Below are 22,150 nucleotides of genomic sequence, written 5' to 3' on the forward strand. Positions count from 1 at the left end.
GCACTGCAGAATCTGTATTAGGGCATCTCCTGGCACCTAACATATGCCATCACATGTAATGTTGCCTAAAAAAACAGAAGCACTTATTTAAAATCAAATAATGGAATTGCCTGTCAATGCAATGAGGTGTTGCACTGTTCATTTTTTATTGTGGGTAATACACAGTTGAAGAATTAAACCACAGTAAAATCCCCCTCTTTCTGATTCTATTTATTGTGTAAACATCTAAAATAAAAGTACTAAGTCTTTTAACCTTCAATTAAAAACAGTAGAGACCCCCAGGAATAATAACAATTAATCTACATTATTAAAAGGCATAAATTACAGAAGTACAGGCAACATGGGTTTCTAGAAAAATTCTGTGACGTTCTCTGAAGCTAACATACACATAAAAAGAAACCACAGGATCTAGCTTACTTATACGCTCAAAAAGTCTTTGGCAATATTTCTTACCAAGGGCTGTTAAAAATACCTGAAGTCCCAAAATATCTGATTTCCCACTGGTTTGAGATTCTTTTTTTAATACTTTTCTACCTAAGAAAGTGACTGTTTATCCCCACACTTTATTTCTTAGAGCACTCTACCCACCAAAAAGTGACTTCCCTGACTAGGGTGCACCCCAGGGGAACCTGCTTCTCTGGGTTTATGTCGATTCATTTTGCCTCCCTGGGACAGAGGATAATTAAGTTTGAAAAGGATTTTGTCATCTTTGAATGACAATAAGTAATCAAGATAAGGCATATAATTACTATAATAGGATGCTCTCCTACTTATTTTGTGTTGAGCCTCAAACTATCCATGACTTCTCAGTCAGCCAGAGAGAGAGGCCATGCTACAGAATTTTCTGGCATCACACAGCCTGAAGCTCCTGGGCACTGGGCCCCGCAGTGGCCCACAGGTGGAGAAGAGCCTCCTCCTTTCCCTGCTCTCTGGCTGAGAAGGGAGGAAAACATCAGGGTCCAAAAAGCCTGCCAGAGTGGAGCCTGAGCAAAACCAGGCAGGAGCTAGGACCCTGATATTCCTAAGAGGGCCCAGGAGCAGAACATCCCCCAGCCCAGCATTCTGGCCAGCAGCCAGACACGCAGAGAATCCCATCCCTGGAATTGAGCACCAATGACAAGCCTGCTCTTAAAACACTATATGCTTGTAAAGAGACTTAAAACTGGTTTCTTAAAGCTACTTCATGCATATTGAGGCCACAAACAGACTTAATAAAATTGCTATTGTGGTTACTTAGCCATTTTTATGGTTAGCATGATAAATATCGCCATTAGTTTGCCCCTATGCGTAACAATCCAAGTAAAAATTTATAAATATTGAAAGTAGGAAGTAGAAAATAATCCTCAAGGCTATTCCTAATCTTGATCTAATTGTGCAAAAATTAAGCATTTTCCCAGGTTACAATTTTAAAATTCTGTAAATAGTGGAAAATACTGTCAAAAGAAGAAATGCTTCCAATTTATTTCTTTATATAATGGGCCTTCTGGCTTAGATACTGCTGTTGGCCAGCTGCCATCATTGCCTGTTTAAAAGCTTCAAAATCCCAGGGATTCAGCTATGAACCCATGAACATCAGCCTGTTGACAGATAAGATTTTCTAAAGAATTGTTAACCTCATGTTACTGTATCATTTTGCTACATACCGTAATTTGAACTGGGAGCGAACTTCCCCATGTTCTATTTGAATCAGTTCATTATAGCAAGCAATTATGCTGCTATTCTCCATAAATCTCTGAAAAGAAAGCAAAGACAATACATAAGACATATATAATTACTTCTTAGAGAGTCAAATAGAGAAACTTAACAGTTGTTCCTATCCCCAGGTAACTCCGTTATATAAGACAATTAGTAGTAGGTAAGATGAGATGAAACAGCTGTCAAGGTGTTCAAAGTGCTTGTTTAAATGTATGAGAAACAACAGAGCAAGTAATACTGTACACTTCACTTCCTGCATAACAAAGGTAGAATAAACTACATTATGAATGCTCTAGAGCACGGAATGCCTGCCCAGCCATGTAAATGACTGAAACACTTTGCTTCATATTGCACTAATAAAATCATCTAAAACCCAACACTCAGCATGTTCGGTGTGCACCACATTATCAATGATCTCTTTGGAAGGGAGAGCCTACTCTTTACTTCCTTCCTAATTTTCTGAGTGCCTAATGCAGGGGAAAAGTTAAACACAGAATTCTCATATGATCCAGCAATTCCACTCCTAGGTATATACTCAAAAGAACTGAAAACAAGTACTCAAATAAATACTCATACACGTGTGTTCATAGCAGCATCATTCACCATAGCCAAAAGGCAGAAACAGCCCAAATGTCCAACATTTGAACAGATAAACAAATTGTGGTGTATACATACAATGGATTATTACTTGACCATACAATGGGAATAAAATACTGATACATGCTACAACATGTATGAACCCGAAAAAAGTATTAAGTGAAAGAATCCAGACAGAAAAATTCACATATTGTATGATTCCATGTATATGAAATATCTAGAATAGGTCAACTGATTGAGCCAGAATGCAGACTGGTGGTTGTCAGGGCTGTGGGGAGGAGGACTAGGAGTGACTGCTTAATGGCAACACATTTGGGAATGATGAAAATGGCTTTTTGCTTGTTTGTTTTGCAACAGGGTCTCACTCTAACTAGAGAGAGGTGGTGGCTGTACAACACTGTGTATGTGCTAAGTGTCACTGAATTGTTCACTTTAAAATGGCTAATTTTGGTTTCATCTCAATTGAAAAAAAAGGCTTTCATGTATTTATAAATAAACTTAGTGAATGAATGAACAGATAGATAAGCAAATAATAACATAGAAGAAAATGCAGCACACATCGTCATTCATCAAAGAACTACGAAGCACCCATTTATGCTAGGCATAAGCTGCTCAAGTCCCGCGTTTAAAGAGGAGTAGGCCCTTTTTCACTTAATCCCAAAGTAATTTGGTTTACATTTCTTATATATGCTATGTGATTCGGTGTAGGGTATATGGGAAATTGAGCACTTCTCTGACATGATCACATCAATACTTAATGAGAAATAATGAAATCAGAAAAAAAAGCAAGTAAAAAATAGTAAGGGAAGAGATTTAAGGACAATTCTACTTAGGAAAGGGGAAATGTTATGCATTTTAATTGATTAAAAAAACATATCATGCAAACCTTTCTAAGCATATGGCTGGCAAACTATTAAGTAGAAAGATAAGCAGAATTCCAAAGTATTCCAAACTACTAGTCACATACTTTTGCTTCTCCGGTAGCTATATAGGTGGAGGAGGAGAATACTAGGCCCTGCTGAAAGATGTATTTCTTAGATTTCCTTCACCCAAGTTGGCCAGAGGAAAAAATCAATCCCTCTCCTCACTCCTTCCTCTCTCTCTCTCTCTCTCTCTCACACACACACACACACACACACCCCACATATACACTGGAGTGGTTGGCTCCACATATCTGGAGTGGTTGGCTTCTCCCTGGCTTTCCCTGGGCCTCTGGTCCTCCACAATTCTTACGTGGAAGCTGGGAAGAGCTAAGGAAAGAGAGGAAGCCATAAGCATACACATAAGGGAAATACTTTCTGTTTGATTTACAGAGCAAAGTTAAACATGGTTAGATTCCATTTGAGCTTTTAGATGGATAAAAGCTATATATCAGCCTATAACAGAACTCAGGGAGTTGTTAGCTCATGTTTTGTAAAAACATGAAAAAACCATGATAAAATATGTTTTGAAAATGCTGGAATAACATAGAAAGATATGTATGTATATCACGACACTGTTTTGTAAATAATACACAGTCATTTCTATTTCTGCCTACAAATAAATCTGAAAGGCTGGTGGCATAAATAATTTTAATTTTTAGCTTATCTGTATTTTCTATAACAAACATGGATTAGTTTTTGCAAAAAATGGAAAGAAAATGTTGGGATAAACAAAGTTAGCAGGTTTCTTTACTATGGGACTTCTCAGAGTATTTAAAATGCTAATATGTAATGTTGCAAAAGTGCTCTGTGGATTCTCAGGTGTGAGAGGAGGGGGAAACTGAGTTTTCACTGATTCCCCAAACTTATTTGATCATAGAAGGCTTTTTTCATGGACCATGTATTAATAGCTTTTGGTACAGTGGTGTTCTGTGGAACACTAGCTTGGGAAATCTAACTTTAGTGAACCCAATATAGAGTTTGGAGTTAAACAACATGTATTTGCTTCTGGACTTTGTCATGAGTGTGAGCTCTGGCAAGTTTAGTTGTTTTGAGCCTGTTTCCTCCTCTGCAAAAATGGAGAAAATATCAAATCCCTCATATGTAGAGGAGGATTAAGTAAATCACTGGGAACTGGGCCTGACAATAAATCGTAGCTCCCCACTTCCTACTCCACAGAAGGCCTCTCCACAGAGAACTGTGTCCTACAGTTGTGCCCCCGGCATGCCTAGCACATTGCACAGAGGCAGAACTCCATAAACACTTGTTAAATTGAACAAATATTTTTGCAAATAGAAAAAGAGGCACATAAAGTTGATATAAAAACAGTTGCAACTGTCCTTTGCTAAGATGCTGGTTTCTAAAAGGCTCAGCATGGAATTAGCATCTATATAGTCGGCTGCTTACACATAGCTCCAGAGCCTTCAAGGGGAGTTGTTGTGGGATATGTGATGGCACAATTTGTTCCTAGATCCCCACTCAGGGACCACAGACTGAAGCACCAGCCAATTAGCTAGCAACACAGGGGTGAGTTTCAGCAGATAATCTAATACAATCAAACCAGCTCAGAGATGGGAAACAACTTCATGGAAGGCAAAGATAACTGGCATATTTGAAAAGGTGCTTGGGAAGAGAGTTGTGAAAGACAGGATTTTGCCCAAAAAAGGAGAACCACCACATGAAGATCAGTCTCAGCTGATGGTGTGCCACAGTAATGCCAGGAGAGCTGTTGTAGGTGCAGCGTGCTTCTCCTGGAATGAGCCCAAGCTACTGAGGGCACCCTGACCTAATGGGCAAATGGCCTCTATCAGGGCCAGCACTGAAGAACACCAGGTGGTCCCTGACAGCTACCGCTGTTCATGCCCCTCCCCCGAAGCTTTATTCACTGAGGCTGACTGCAAAACACAGTAACATGTCTGGATAGTGGCAAATGAAGCCTTCCAGAGCACCATGGACAGGTTATAAAATGTGTAAGAAGGAAACAATGGAACTTTGGTTAAATTTTCTCAATAGCATTTGCACCCAAAGAGTTCCAGTTGTTTCTCCTAACTGTGAGCAGATGTGCAATCTCAGCCTTCCAGACAAGATGCTATCGCTTCAGATGGCAGCAATTCTAGACCAGTTTGAGGTAGGATCACTGAACTAAAGGTAGAATTCCAAAAGGACACTCAACAGCACGTACATGGGTCCTGATCGATAAAACCCACAGTGTGTCACTGCCATTCTCCAATCATCTCCTAGGTAATGAGGAAAATCTATGTCCTCACACTCCATGAGGTCCCAACTCAAACTTGAAAAGGACGACATTGGAATGGGGTAGAGTCGGGGGGTCAATATTACACAGAAGTTCTATGAAGCCTGTGAATAATTTTAGAGCTATTTCTTAGAAAATGAGTGAGTAAAGAAAATCTGTCTCAACCACATGGCTTCTTTGCTGATTTTTCTTTTGCAACTCTTCATTCCAAAAACTCAGAAGCATTGTCTCATGCATTCTCATTAAGATATAGCACCTAAGAATAGCTTTCAGAACCAAATGCCAACCTTTGCGAGAAGAGATAACAGACAAGGAAAAAGTGTTAGGAGCGTGAAAAATATTGCTAGCTGGAAACATTCATTTCTATCACGCATCGTGAGCCACTAGACTACCTTGAATCTTCTCTATAGCACTTTCTTCCACACTGAAGCATACCAAAGCACAAAACAACTGCATCACAAAGGTAGTTTTTGCTTCTCTGTGGTCTACAACTAACAGGAATATATATATATATTTTTAAGCCAGGAGTAGCAAAGTACCATTACTTAAAGCACACAGAGGATTTTCATAATTCACAAGGCACATGCAGTACCCTATTTTTTAAGAAATACATCACTCCACCTACTTGGGATTCAGATTACTCTTTTTTTTTTTTTTTTTTTTTTTTGAGACGGAGTTTTACTCTTCTTGTCCAGGCTGGAGTGCAATGTTGCGATCTTGGCTCACCGCAACCTCCACCTCCTGGGTTCAAGCTATTTTCCTGCCTCAGCCTCCTGAGTAGCTGGGATTATAGGCACGCGCCACCACGCCCAGCTAATTTTGTATTTTTAGTAGGGGCAGGGTTGCTCCACGTTGGTCAGGCTGGTCTCGAACTCCCAACCTCAGGTGATCTGCCTGCCTTGGCCTCCCAAAGTGCTGGGATTACAGGCGTGAGCCACCGTGCCCGGCCGGGATTCAGATTACTCTTACCAAGAGCTCTTGAGACACTGGGTATGCCTAGTTACTTAGTTTTTTTGGTAAGTCTCTTTGGAGTAACCAATCTTAATCTTCAAGTTGAATATCAGTGTTATTCATGATGTTTATAGTTTAAGCCAGGAGGTCACAGGATGCTATAGGATTAATTGTGTTTAGATTATCAGCAAAAGCTGTATAAGTAAACCATGGTCCTCTATCCTATTATTCTCCTAAGGGAAACCTTTTACTTTTTACATAAGAGTAATATATATATTTGTTATTTTAAAAAATTAAAATATGAAGTAAGGTCTTCCACAATTTCTCTATAAGGACTTGTTTTCTTTTTAATATTAGGGAATATAGTTCTTTTAAACATTCATGTTTTGATAATCTTTTTCCTCCTCCCTTTCTTCTCTTTCTTCTCTTTTAAGTCCATTCTATCAGTTCCTTTCCATTTGCAGGCACACAGCTTTGCCTCCAATCTAATTTCTACCCTGAGATGCTGGGTGAGCTTGGTTATTTAGTTTGTTAGTGAGTTTCCTTGGAGTAATTCTTAATCTTCAAGTGGAATCTCAGTGTTATTTGTGTAGTCTGTCACTCAAAGAATTTTTCTTTGCTGATGTTAATGGTTTCAACCGGGAGTTTACAGGATGCTACAGTCATCATGGGCCTGTCGCTAGGGTAGAAGCTCTGGCCAGCCCTGATGAACAGAGTCTTGGGTGCCAATTTGGTGGATGTATCTATGTATAATCACACACACATTAAATCGAATTGACTGTACTGATTTAAATAAGATTACTTTATTACTTTAGGATGACAGAATTTTAGTCTGATATAATAAGATGTGTTTTTATGTCATTGTATATCTATTGCTAAGATATATGGAAATAACCCAGAGAGCAAAAACGCAAAGAGCTCGACTGGCAGCTGCTCGTTACTCTCCCATGAGAACACAGTTTCTTCCTTTCCCCAACAGTCCTGGGGCTTAATTTCCTTAACAGTTCTCTGTGGCAGCTTTGCTTTCCTGTTATGGGAGAGTTAGGGGTTAAGGTGCCTGCAACTGAGAGAGATGCTGGATATCTTGTACATACCCTGTTGAAGCCTGCGTGGAGAAGAGGAAGGACTGACGCCTCTTCATGGTCATCCGATCTGCAGCAAAGCAGAAAATGTGGTCACTCAGCAGATACAAACCAGGATTCCTCACACTGAAACACGGAGAGAGAGCAATGAGGCCACACAGCGTTAGCTCCAAGAGTGGCTTCCTGACGAGCACATGCCCACGGGGCACACCTGCCTTCAAGGATACAGACCCCACATCTACCTTCCAGATGCAAAAAGAACAAAAACAGCAGAGAAAGCTCCAGCAGTGTACCTGGAGGTATCACCCTCGGTACACATGAATGGCCCTTTCCAACTCAGCTGCCCTTTGGGGTTGAGCCACATGTATGGGAGCAGTCCCATAAAGGGACATGTTACGTGCACTGTTCATTCTGAGACCATTGTCCCCAAACCATCTGGAAGTATGACTCCCGCACCAAAACCGAGCTGGTCCAGCTCTCAACATGAGGAAGACAGCCAGCATTCCAGGCTGCAAGACCCCCAATCCAAATGGGAGAGAAGTATCAGCAGGAACACACAGTTAGAAGGGAAGGAGAGAAAACAAAAATGGATAATTGCTACTCATTTCACAAGAGGATTTGCTATAGTGAGCTTACTGCTGAGTCTCAGGACTTTAGTTTGAGTACAAGGTGGGATGTGGATTGGCTTGTCATGAAGACATGCCATCACTGGGCTCTCTATCACCAAGATAGAGAAACAGTGTCTGAGACAGCCAGCAAGTAACATGGGGGACATATCCTAAGAACCAGGGAAGAAAAATGGAATAAAAGGGATTGGGTGGAAACGCAGATAGAAAACAGGAACAGAAGTCCCAGTGCTGACTTGTGGCATTACCCACAGCTGATTCCTGCCCTAAGGGAAAAGCTATTTTACCCACTTTCTTTTTCTTCTGGAACTCCAAATTCTATCTTCTCTGACTGTTAGGAAGGCCACAAAAAGGGTTCCAAGGGTATTAATAATGTTTTATTTCTTAAGTGGGTGACATAGACACACACATTCATTTTATTACTACTCTCTCTATATGAACTATTGTATAATTAAACCAGGAAAAATCGGTGACATCATAACAAATAAGCCATAGTCAACCATTATTTGTCAAGGATTAGCAAACCTTTTTGCCATAGGAGTCAGAAAAACAAGAGTATTTTGTTCTTGGACCCGTGTAATAGCCAGGCTTGGGAAAAATGCTGTGTGGCCTTGAACATTTCTGGTATTGATGTCCAAGACTCTATGACCTCATTCAGATCTCAGAGTGTCCAGAAGATAAATGTAAAAAAGAGGGCTGAAGGATGCTGATCTTATGTCTCAGTTCCCCTCATTCATTCCCTGTGGAATCTTAATCTCCCACCAGGATGGAGAGGTGTAATGAACCAGTGAGGACAATGTCTCTGCTTTCTCTGGACCACATCCCATGGTGGGTATCAAACAAAGTGAGAAGACATAGCCCCTAGGGAGACACTCAAGGAGTAGCAGGTAAGTAGGAGTCTTCAGTGAGGGTAAGACTTTGAAGCCATGATTTCCTGTTGTATCCACATGGCTTTGGAATGAGGCATTTCAAGTCCCCTGGGCCAGACTTTCCTGGCCTTTGTCGCAGAATTTGTGCCAAATGCCATAATGCGGCCAAATCCAATAGGTCCTAGGTCCTAAATAAGGTCTTATTCTCTGCAAAGCTAAATACAGCCATTAAAAGACTACAACAAATTTTGTTACCTGCCAAGATTTCTACCACTGCAGCTTGCACAGACAACTTTTCTTCCTGCTGGCTCTTTTATTTTAAGTGCTGGCCACTTCAGACGATAAACCCAGCAGAGCAGGCACTCATCCTACAGTTTCATTGCACCTACAGCGCAATCCCTTTTCTTTGCCTTCCAGCATTGGATAAACTCTACTGTCCTGCCTCTAGCCACATATCAGTCCCAACATCAATTTCACAACCCTTGTCTTGTGGATTTAGTGCCCCTTTGTTCTCATGCTTGAATATGAAAAAAAATGTGTTTCTTCTTAAATGAAAAACAAGCATATCCCCATCTCTTTTCTTCAAAGGAAAAAAAAGAGATAAACTGGAACAATGTTTTCTCCAGACCACCTCCTCCTCAAATTTTCCATTCATTTTTGGCATATAATGAGTAAACTTTCTCCCTGAGGTGTATGACTAGGTGCTAAAGGCAATTACACAAGATACAGAGAAAAACCTAAATATTTCCAGGAACTTGTGAAACAAACAAAACCCCCAAAGCAAGATCAAGATCCAAGGCTGGTGTTCTAGGACCCAAGACACACCCATTGCTTAGATAGCTCAAAAACCAGATTACATCTGACAAATATTTCAGAATGAACAGTACTCCTTCCATCTGGGAATGGGAGGTGCACTTACACTCGCGAAACCACTGCGAGGATCACCGTGTGCTCGGAGGGATTTGTGGCCCGGATCGACCTGCAATGAGAAGGCTCCAAGTCAAACAAGGTGATCTGGGCTTTGTTACATTAAATGAATGTGGAACTTCTTCACACTGAAAATGATACAACATCAAATCTTTCTCTAAAGAAAACGTCTCAAAACACAGAGAAGACAACAAAGAAAGATGCCCTTGTGGATTAGGACAATCTCTTCATTTCGTTTAAAAATTTTTTTCTCTTCACTCCCAGGCAATTATCCAATAGGCCAGACCTGCCAATTTTCCACTTAAAAAACTGGCAAATTCCACTTAAATTCCATTTTTTAAAATTGAAACTCCACTCTTCAAAACAAAAATAAATTGGCAGTCCTACAATCCTCTTCTTATCAGTATGTACCTGGGGGAGCTCACTGGGTTTGATCTTTTTTCTTTTAAAATAGCAGGTAGTTCAGAAAGTTGAGCTTATGATAAAAATTAAAGCACTTGCTGGCAGCTGGATGTACAAATGCCGGTTAAAGCCAATTAAAGGTGGTACAAAGAGCCACCTCAATTTTTCAGTCCTGCTGTAGTTTGTGCTTAAATACTTTAAACAACTTGATCATCAGCTGGGGCTGAGAAATGTTGCAATATAGTACCTGTCACCATATAATGTTTGTTGTACTAGGACCACCTGGATATAGTTAGTTTATTCCCTAGGAATTAAACAGGACCAAAATAATCAGGACATAGAATTTTGAGGTCCATGAAACTTCTTAGCTGTGCCATGCTACAGCCCAGATTCTGCACTGTTCTGGTCAGGGGGGTGTAAATTGGACAAACTTTTAATAAAGGCCCACATACTTGAATCTAGGTGTGAATCAGCAGCTTGCTTTGACCTATTCTCTTGGTCTGGCCTCTGCTTATTCTGAGATATCTTGGAAGGGAACCATGATCTCCAAGAACAGAATTACTCCTGAGTAATTTGTGAAACAACATGCATTTGTTTTTCTCTCTGGCTGTGGGCATTTCTGCTCCTCTCTACTTTAATGTGTTTGAACTACCACTCCCCAAGGGACAGCCGGCTCGTATTGCTTCATCCTCTTCAACTCCAACATTTTCTGACCTTTCTCAAAAAATGTACCTTCTCCATGTCCTGTTCCTTGAGCCCTCACACTGTGTGGCGGGAAGGCTCCCGGAAATGATCGGCTGCCATATTCCCAGGAAGTGAAGTTTCCTCTGTTGATAAATGGTATTTGAAAGAGATCTTTTGGAGAAAATGCTATTAACTCACAATGGGGCAGGAGGCATAAGTCAATATCCCTCCAATGCCAGCACAGGCTACTTCCCAGTCAGCCACCCCACAGGGCAGGTCCTGCTAAGGTAAAGCTACACTTATTTTATACTCAGGAGCCTACTGGGTGCATACTCAGTGGAAATACCAGTTAGCACCTAATGAAAAAATACATAGTGTTTTAGAGGCATGTTCTTATCTCTAGGGAAACACTAAGTACTTCTCAACTTCATTCAGTCTTTCCCACCCCAGCAGGCATCATGGACACACTGCTGGGCTATATCCTAAGGTGTGGGTTTTAGGCAAGAGGCTAAAACATGTAATGAGCATAACTGGGCTGGAGCACACACTCTCTTGGTTTCTTTTGGGACTGGCTTCCATCTTTTGGATTGCTTCCTGCTGCTGTCTCTTTTCTCTCGTCTCTCCAAAGGAACCGGTATGGTAAGAGAGACCTAGGCCTCTTCCTGGATGAGAGGACTAAGGAGAAGGTGGGGCTGAGGCTCAAGGACGCATGTTAGGCTAAGGTCCAGTCCTAGCTCAAGGGTGAGGGATCTAGCACCACAGGTGACAACAAAGAATGCACATCTGCCAGGAGCGTGTCACCCACCCATCTCCCCAGGGAATGTGTGCTGGGAGTCAAGCATTTGGAATCTGGCCACCCTCAACAAGACCAATAATGGTCAGGAAACACACTGCCAGATATGTACATCTGACTTCTAAACTGCATAGACCGCTATTGGTTTTCTGTGCAGCTAACACAGAAATATATTTGGTAGGAAATAAAACTCTATTTATTTATATTCAAAGAAAAATGTAAAGCTTATCTGCTAAACTGGGCCTTTGCCTGAATTAAAAGATTTCTTCCTGTTGATTTTTTCTTTTTAAGTAAAGCTTATCTTAAGTGATTATATGTAGGAACAAAGAAGTGTGATATTTCTACTACAAAACTACATAAGAAAAGTAAGTGAAGGCCAAGAAAAATCAGAAATACTTAGTTTTACAAAACCCAATTCTACTATAAAATCATCAAAAATATTTCCTAATACTAAAAATAGCATCCAGATATTTTATGATATACTATATGTATATTTATATACACTATTAAATAGAAAAATATTTTTATGCAGAAAGATGAGATTATTTGAAGCCATTAAAACATATCTAAAACAGATGCTTAAGAAAAATTCTTCTTTGGGAAACTGAAAATCATCAAAGAATAGCAAGATGATGCCTGCGATAAGAAACTTCTCTTAATCCACTAATTTCTTGTCAGGGTACCAAAGTCTAAAAAGCCATTTTCTCACCTTTTATTTCACTTACTAACATTCAAGAAAACTCCAGCTCCCCATGCAATTGGACTCTGTCTTGGTCTAGCATTTAATTAGTGACCTCTTCCATCTAGCTTCAAAGCATTCCACTTCTGCTAAATGAATCAGTTCATCCAGAGCTAACTCTTATGACTGAGCATTTATTTATGAACAGGCCTGTGTTTCCTCCCCAGAGTGCAAGCATTTCTATAAACAAGCAGGGGGTTTTGGTCCCTGGAAGATTTTCTGTTGCTGCAAAAGTGGCTGCATTCACTCCATGACTGGGAAGCCTGCTATGGGATCTACCCATCTGTGTCAGGCAGGAAAAAATTTATATTTCACACATTTCCGATGTTCATTTTGGGAGAGAATAATGAAGATTAAAATAGCTAGTTTAAATCCAAACCGTATCTGTGTAATGCGAACTGTGTGAATTTTAATGTTTTTTATGAGCAATACACAGGGTGGGGGGAATACCCTGAAGTTATCAGGGGAGCCCAGCTCACACCTCTAAATTTAGTACAACTCAAATGTGGAAAAGTAGAAGAGGAGAGAGAAATCTACAGGAAGGAGCTATAGCTTTCACCACAGACATCTGTATACACTGCTTAAAAACATCAACGCATATTTTAAAAATATTTGAAATAAACTAAAGATATCTATAAACGAAATTCATTTTAAGATGTAAAGTGAACATTTACTAAGCATATTAAATTAGAGAAGGTACCTGCACACCGCTTCTGCATCGAAGTTCTGAGTTTGTCTATGATCAATTACAATAATTTCATGATGCTTATCAAGAAAGCATTCAAGGGCTGACTCTGGAGTCCGAGCAATATTGCATCTATAACCAGCTCTGTCGCAGGCCCACCAGAAGCCATCGCTCTGACTATCTTCCTTTGCAAAGATCAGCAAAACCTGAAACACAACAAAAAGAGCATCTTGAAATAAATCATCATCCATAGAGACTATTAAAAACAAGCCTATTGGCCAGGCGCAGTGGCTCATGCCTGTAATCCCAGCTCTTTGGGAGGCTGAGGCAGTGGACTACTTAAGCCCAGGTGTTCAAGACCAGTCAGGGCAACACGGCAAAACCCTGCCTCTACAAAAAATACAAAAAAATTAGCCAGGCACAGGAGCACATGCCTGTGGTCTCCACTACTCAGGAGGCTGAGATGAAAAGATCGCTTGAGCCTGGGAGGTAGAAGCTCCAGTGAACCATGATTGCACCACTGCACTCCAGCTGGGCAACAGAGTGAGACCCTGTCTAAAACAAAGCCAAAAACAATCCCCCCAAAACAACCAAAAGACCAGGCCTATGGTATACTGGTTAAAAATGGGGCCTCTAGAGGGAAGCTACCAGGGTTCAAATCCCAGCTCCTCCAGTTGGTTACAGTGGTCTTTGAACAAGGTATTTCACCTCTTTGGCCTATAGTTTCTGGGCTCTAAGAGTGAAAGAACAGTGCCACATAAGTTAGTTCTGAGAACTGAATAAGCACAGAGAAGGTGCCCATTCACTCTGGTGGTGATTATTACTCACTGCAATTACAAGTATTTCTAATTTCCTAATTAGCTTTGTTTTTAAATAAGTAAAATTATTAATGAGATAGTTAACACAGGTTAGATTATGGTTTACATTTACAATACATATATTGGATTCCAGTTGCAAGTGGTATTTGCCTTTAAGTCCCTGGAGGCCACCTCTTTGAACTTAGCACTAAAATACCTATAGACATAAGGAAGTAAGGGAACTCAAAACAACCTCAAAAATGAATTTCAACATCCAATCTTTGCCAGAATCTGGAAAGAATGATCATGAAATGTAAAGCTGATGGAGCTAAGTTGAGGGAAAAGTGCTTCGATTGATGAACTGTCTCATTGAGAAGCAATTCCGCCCACAGGAAAGAAGGTAGCAATACTTTACACAGTTTCCCCCTCATCATCCCTTGGGTCCAGGAACACAGATTCTCTGCCAGCTGGAAAGACACAGACTACCCTACCACCACCTGAGCTCATTTATGTATTTATGGTCCATCTCCCTCACTGGAGAAGTAAGCTTCAGGAGAGTGAGGGCTCGGCCTGGCTTGTTCCATGCTTGTACCCCCCATGCCCAGCACCAGGCTGGCACTTCCTAGATGTTCAGCAAATATCTGAGAAATGAAAAAATAACTACCTGTGGGGTCTTCTGAGAAATGCAAGAGGGCTTTACTATGAATAACATGTAAAACCACCTCCCAGCAGTAGATCTAATAAGAAAAACCTATAGTAATCTCAAGATATTGTTAAGGCACTCAATATTCTTCTGCACCCACGTCTGGTTTAAATAATTAGCAATAGAAGGGTAGTTTCTCAACATGAAGAGCTTTTGAGTCAATAGTCAATATATTCATCATGGTGAAACACCAAACGTGTTTCACTTAAAATCAGAAACAAGCCAAATTGTCCAATCATTACTATTACATTTGAAAAATACTTTTTTTTGTTGTTTGTTTGTTTTTGAGATGGAGTCTTGCTCTTGTCACCAAGGCTAGAGCACAATGGCACAATCTCGGCTCACTGCAACCTCCACCTCCCAGGTTCAAGTGATTCTCCTGCCTCAGCCTCCCGAGTAGCTGGGATTACAGGCGCCCGCCACCATGCCTGGCTAATTTTTGTATTTTTTTAGTAGAAATGGGGTTTCGCCATGTTGGCCAGGCTGGTCTCGAACTCCTGACCTCATGATCCACCCACCTCGGCCTCCCAAAGTGCTGGGATCACAAGCATGAGCCACATGCCCAGCTGAAAAATACTTTTATTAATTGAAAATTGGAAGTATATAGAAAAGTAGAAACAATAATATAATGAAACTCATGTACTCCTTACCCGGCTTCAGCAATAACCAACTCCTAGCCAATGTGAGTTCATCTCTATCCCTACCCATTTGTTTAAAAAGATATTTTTGTTTAGATTGTTTAGATATGAAATGATATTATGGTTTTCAAACCACAATATCATTTCATATCTAAACCTCCCCAATAATTCCTTAATATCAATAAATATCTGGATATATTATACATGCCATTTGTTAGGAGCACCCTGGACTGGCTAGGGTCTGTCCTTCTTCAGCCCATGAGGCTCCTAACATTTCCAGCCACAGAGTTCCTTCCAGGAAGAAACAGGAGGTGGCTCTCCCAAGAAAAATGAAGGACACAACCTTGTGGATTTTGATAATGAAAGCCTTCAAATCAAACTGTTAACAAGGAAGCCTGAATGAGAAAAATCAGGTAGAATAAACTGGTTGGTGCAAAAAGTCAATAACCTTTTACTTGGTGTAGCTGTGGTATTAACACAAGAAACTCAATATGCCAAACCTAGAAGTCAAAAAAGGTGAAACATTTCTTGTCTCTCACCTGTCTGGCTGAATTATGGATTTCTAAACAAGAATCTCAGCAATTTATATTTCCTTGACACCATTATGCCTCAATCTTTGACTAATACAGTAAGAATATAACAATTCTCTTGTTGGGCATTACAACAGCTATCACTGATTTTCAGAAACACTGCTTTTAACTGCTTATGGTATGTTGATGAACAAAATAAAGACTCTTTGCATTGTGGTGGTAGAGGCACACACAATAAATAGAATATTAAGTAAGCACATTATACAGAATGGTAATAAATGACAGGTGCTATGTGAAACCCGGCAGAGCAGAGTAAGGGGGTCAGGAGTGGGTGCCGGCAGCAGAAGGAAGTAGGCAGTTAGGATAGGTCCTGCTGAGAAAGTGACGTGTGAGCAAATGCCTGAAGGCAAGAGAAAAGCAAGCCCAGTTTATGTTGGAAGGAAAAGCATTCCAGGCAGAGTTCTATGAGCCCCTGGTGTGTTCTAAGGACTGCAAGGGAGCCTGGGTGACTGAAGGGAGGGTGTGAGGGCAAAAGGGTGGGAGCAGGTCAAGTTCACGGCAGAGGGCTAGACCATGATAAGGCCTTCTAGGACATTTGAAGGTGTTACAAAACTGGATTTCACATGGAAACTCACAAAACTGATTGAAGGTGGACAGCTGTATTAATTGTATATTTTTATTTTCTGTGTTTCTGATGCTTTGACTTCTGGGGCTTTGCTGACCCTGGAAGGACTGCCCTTCTCAGGGTTGCTAATTCCTAGAGATAGCACACAATTCTCCTGTGAGCATGCCCTTCATATGCAAATCAACCAATCCAGAGCCCACTCCCCAACCACCACCACCTTTGGCTCTTACACTCCAGGCCACAATTCCCCAACCCTAATCACCCTAGGGCCAGGTACCAGACAACTAGAACCACCAATATGTCCCAGACCTTTCTGAAATTAATCAGACTAGCCTAGCCTAACCCTGCTCACCCTGCCTCACCCAAGCCTTCCCATGGAAACCACAGTGGAGGCTCTTGCCCGGGATCTCCTCCCACTCCCTGTGCCTCCTGACTGACTGCCGTGCTTCCCAGTGTGGCCCTGGGTGGCATGCTGTGCCTCCCGCTCTGGGAACTGTAATGATTTTTTCAATGCCAATTGTTCCTAGATCTGTTGGCCTTACCATACCTGAATAATAAAATCTGTATCTGTTGCAAGGCCAACAGATCTTATTATTTAGGTATGGTAAGGCACTCAGGAGAGAATTTCTTTGGCTAATATTTAAATTTTTTCCTATATATAAAAAATTTAGAAAGACTGCTTTTCAATTATTCAATTCCTAAGCAAAGTGAAAATTTATGGGAATAAAGAATATATACTTCAGAGTAAAACACTATAGTAATCACCTTTTAAAAATATCTGCCTAGCTCTTAAAAATAATACCTTCTCCAGGAAAGAAGTAGATCCAAGTAGCCCAAATTGGACTCTTTGTTCCCATCTCCCAGGCTATAGCTAGGCTAATGATATTCTGTTTCTGGGAATTTGGAATTTGAACAGAGAGACATAAAGGCTAGGAACTGGGACCTGTGGCCCATTAAGAATAGAGATATTGGCTGGGCACGGTGGCTTACGCTTGTAATCCCAGCACTTTGGGAGGCCAAGTGGGTGGATCACCTGAGGTCGGGAGTTTGAGACCAGCCTGACCAACATGGAGAAACCCTGTCTCTACCAAAAATACAAAATTAGCCAGGCGTGGTGGTGCATGCCTGTAATCCCAGCTACTCAGGAGGCTGAAGCAGGAGAATTGCTTGAACCCGAGAGGCAGAGAGGTTGCAGTGAGCTGAGATCGTGCCATTGCACTCCAGCCTGGGCAACAAGAGAGAAACTCCGTCTCAAAAAAAAAAAAAAAATAGAGATACTGATGGAAGAATGTTAAACTGCTGATGTCAAACGGCTCAGAGATGGCCCATGGACACCCTTCGCAAGCCACCCACCCTTTTCAACTCTTTCTTGGAGTCTGAAAAAAAAATTGCACTATCCTTCTAATACATTTCTTATTTACTTATGTACTTTTTTGGTATAAGGCAGTTATTACTTGCAACCAAAAAATAAAAACAAAACAAAACTTAAGTAATGCAGTCCCTCTTCAGCTTTAATATTCTGTGTATCAGTATTTCTGATTTCTTTGACATGGCCATTTTTTAAGATTTATTGACTATTAACTGAGGTCAATAAATGATTAACTCATATAAATGATTCTGCAAAATATATTTTTGAAAAATCATTACTAATGGTGTTATAACTGAACTTGATCTGTAAAGAGTAACAGCAAACTGACCTTGTGCTTGCTCAAAATAATATCCTCAACATTCGTTCAAAGAATATTTATTGATGACTTGTTATGCAAGATGTTAAGAACTGGGAATAAAAAGATGACAGAAATAGCCATAGGCCAGTCTCTTCCCCTGGGCTCCAGTCAAGGAAGCAAATAATTATAATAAATGCACCAATAAGTGGTGACCACAGATAAACAAAGCATGGACAAGAATCCAAGCACAGGAGAACAAGCAGAAGGAAGTAGTTTTGTCACATCAATCTCACTGTACCCTTGTAAACACAGCAAAAGAGGAGAAGATGCAGAACTGATCTGGGCTGAAGCCTGGAACAATGAGGAAACCTCTTTCTGGAGCAGAGCTCAGCCAACTTGTGTTCTGTCCATAGTCAGAACATAGCTATCGGCAATCCTCACTTTGCATAGTAGAATCAGACTGTAATAATGACCATGCACGAGGGTTGAAAACTTACGTAGTGGGTACATTTTTCACTTTTCGGGTGATGGGTACACTGAAAGCCAGTACACAATATATGCATGCAAGAAATCTGCATTTTTATATTCTATAAAAATAAAAATGAAAAAATGACCATGTAAAGCTATCTTAATAAATAATGGTAAAAATTATGATTGTTTTGTGACCTTTAAAAATTTGTGTCAACATACTGAAAATTTTCTTATTCTTGGTTATAAATATATAGGGAAATGAAAAAATATAAAGCTAAAATTTATTTAATATACTGTAACTTAAAATATTAGAAACATTGAAAATTAAGATGTTTTATTTATTTTAAAAAATTTATCAAGAGTAGTTTGGACAGTGCTCGCCACCTTCTTCTAGTTGTATAAGTTATGATACGAAGTGAGCATCTTTCCTATGCCTTGGCAAATTGTCATACTCCTAACTTTGGATCAGCTGCTGACATTTTATCCTCTGTGCTTTCAGTATCATGCAATATCCCCAGAGCTCCTTTCATTAATGTGAAGTTTTTTGCTGGCCTCACTTCCTCTATGACATCTTCATCCTTTTTGCCACACCGCTGTCCTCATTTATGTTGATGAACTTGCATTCACTAACTTCTACCAGCTACATGTCTAGAATCTCTCAAAGACAGCAGTGTCGGCTTTCCACAGTCAACTATTTCTCCTCTAAGTCCATTTACATTTGATTCAAATTTCACTCACAGCATTATCATTTTGCATCTCTTCACTGCACTTTCATCTTTGTTAGCTCATTCCCTCTTTCGATGATCTATTTTTGCATAATGTCATTTGGGTTTATCACGGAGAGATAGGAGGCAACACAACTACATGCTTTGCTGTCTGTACTTAGGCTGAATAACAGATAGGCAGAAACCAACCAGAGTCTTTGGCTAAAAAAAGTTATGGTTAAAAAAAGCGATAGGTTACTGATGATGCTGCACATTTGTTATTTACATAGTGATTTGTGGACTGAAGAGCCAGCTGCAAAGTTTATGCTTTATGCATTTATTCACAGTTAAAACACTGATGTAACCGCAATTTGAAACATGTTGTTGGGGGTCTGGTGTTATCTAAGTAAACCATGAAATCTGTGCACATTGGAACTGTACAAAGCAAGAGATACCTGCTTTTCAAAGGTAACTACAAAGACCTCAAAGAAAGCTGAAACATATCTTTTTGAGGCTAGCAATAATCTGTCTTTGACAGCTAAATTAGAATGAAACTACTTTATCTGGTGATGGCTAATTATAAAAAAAGATGAAAACAAAAACTAACTTTTCCTCATCTTGAATAAGGCAATATAGGTGTTCATTATTACTAGTGTTATTTCTAAATGAGGGTGTATCTATGTGTCTTCAAATGGATTGTCAATGTCTACCATTAAACATCCAGTTTTTGGAATATTTGGTTTGGCTTTAAGCAAACACCTGGTAACGGAGCTTCTAAAGCAGACCACATATATAGATCACATAAGCTGTGTCTGCATAATACTAAACAAGTGGCCAATTTGATCAGGGGAGGGGTCATTTGAGTTGAAAAAAAAATGGTCTGAGAACTTTCCTTAAATGTCCCTAGGAAAGTGATGCTGATTACAGCTATAGTTTAATGGGAATTTTCTAAGGGCCAGCCACTATACTGAATGCACTAGAAACATACTGTCTCACTCAATAACCCGTTAGAGAAACTCTTTGGAGTTGGGCATTATCCCTATTTTATAGACATGGAAACTGAGGCTTAGATGGTTAAAAAACTTGTCCATAGCTGCACTGCCAGCAAGATGTGAACCGAGGCTGGCCTGACCCCAGGGCCTTTGTAATCACTATGTTAAGTAACTTACTATCTCTCAGCACCATAAATATTTTTACCTATAATATTAGATGAAAATTCTTAACAACTCTATGGTTCTTTGAAACTGGCTGGACGAGGTAGAAGACACAACCTGGTAGCAGCAGTAAGGACAGACAGCAAAAGAAATGCTGACCACAGCAAGTTACTGAGTCTGAACATCTCCATCCCTCAGTCATTTCACTTAATGTGTGAAGGTCAGCTCCCTATGAGGCCATGTGATCTCCACTATATAAAATCCCCAAAATATAATGGTTCCAGAAAACCCATGCCCTACAACATGGAAGAATAAGGTGGTTTTTGTTGTTGTTGTTGTGTTTTTTTGTTTTTTTTTTTTTTGAGATGGAGTCTCACTCTGTTGCCCAGGCTGGAGTGCAATGGTGCGATGTTGGCTCACTGCAACCTCCACCTCCCAGGTTCAAGCAATTCTCTGCCTCAGCCTCCAGAGTAGCTGGGATTACAGATGCCCGCCACCACACCCGACTAATTTTTGTATTTTTAGTAAAGACGGGGTTTCATCATCTTGGCCAGGCTTTGAAAGGAGATGTGTGACCTTGCTAAGAAAAAGCTTAGGTCACAGCTGTGGGGATCCATTTCCAAGTCCAGTTGGAAAGCCCAGCATGACGGGAATGGGGACGGGACTCTCTAAGCAGAAACACATACATTCTGCACACTGGGGAAGTAAATGTGTTCCAGGTATGGATGAAGAAAAGGCCACTTGATTTTTCAGACAGTATCATGTTGATTTGAATCTCTGCCTCATAACACTTCCTCTGCTTTTTATTTTCTAGCCAAGATTGGAAAATATGACTTTCCCTGTGGGTCACATCAACTCACCCAGGAGAGACGTGCTCCACAGCACCACTCTGCACTTCCAATCCATTCTACTCCTAACTGTGCTCCTGCCAGCTCTGTGTGGGGTGTGTGGAGCCCCATGGGAGTACATTTCCTGACATGGGAGTAAATTTCCCCTGATGAGCTCAGAAATGCACCCTCAAAAGCAACTCTATCCTGAAATATTCTTATCAAGCCATTTCCTCCCAAGCCCTAAGGGCTCTGGCTGATGTAGCTAATTAATATTTTTGGCATTGCAGTGAAGCAACAGAATAGTTTTCTTCAAGGAGAAAAAAAAGTAAAATAAAAACATTAGGACATAGCTTCATTTTTCTAAGTCAATTGCAATGTTAGTAGAAGAAGCATAAAAACACTAGATAACAATACACTGAAAGTTAGTGTGTTATAGACAATAAAACTGACCTTCCAGACCTCTCTCTGTGGTCAGGGAACATGGTGCCTTCTCTCTCTCCCCTGCAACACTTAGCATAGAGCCCTGAACATAGGAGGTACTCAGTAGATTCTTATTGCACGAATCATTGAGTCAAACTCTATGTTTGAATGAGACCATGTGAAGCCATCCTTGGTTCTAAGTTGAGCTTATTATCTTTTTTAAAAGAAACCCTTAATTATTGTGTCCTTCACTCAAAGAGGTACTCTTTACCACTTGCATCTGCTGTTATTTGGAGCCAAACTCACATGAGGGAAATCAATGGGGTATACCATAGCACTGGTAATGTTCCAGGTCTTGCACTGGGTGGCAGGCTTATGAGTTTATGA

The 22,150-nt window shown here is 40.4% G+C and overlaps 1 protein-coding gene across 11 annotated transcripts in view; it reads right to left on the reverse strand.

The window, feature by feature from the left end:
* The window catches only part of PDE8B (phosphodiesterase 8B), a 253,777-nt gene that overhangs the window by 95,930 nt on the left and 135,697 nt on the right, over positions 1-22,150 (reverse strand). For all 11 annotated transcript variants that reach the window (XM_034959921.3, XM_057302282.2, XM_034959920.4 and 8 more), the window contains 4 exons: positions 13,240-13,430; positions 9,914-9,973; positions 7,512-7,569; positions 1,644-1,732 (listed from right to left, as the gene is read on the reverse strand). In XM_034959921.3, coding sequence (XP_034815812.1) covers positions 1,644-1,732; positions 7,512-7,569; positions 9,914-9,973; positions 13,240-13,430 — 398 coding nt within the window. The remainder of the gene's footprint in view (positions 1-1,643; positions 1,733-7,511; positions 7,570-9,913; positions 9,974-13,239; positions 13,431-22,150) is intronic.

Source organism: Pan paniscus, chromosome 4 (assembly GCF_029289425.2).
Source record: "Pan paniscus chromosome 4, NHGRI_mPanPan1-v2.0_pri, whole genome shotgun sequence".
In the NCBI taxonomy this organism is placed as follows: Eukaryota; Metazoa; Chordata; class Mammalia; order Primates; family Hominidae; genus Pan; species Pan paniscus.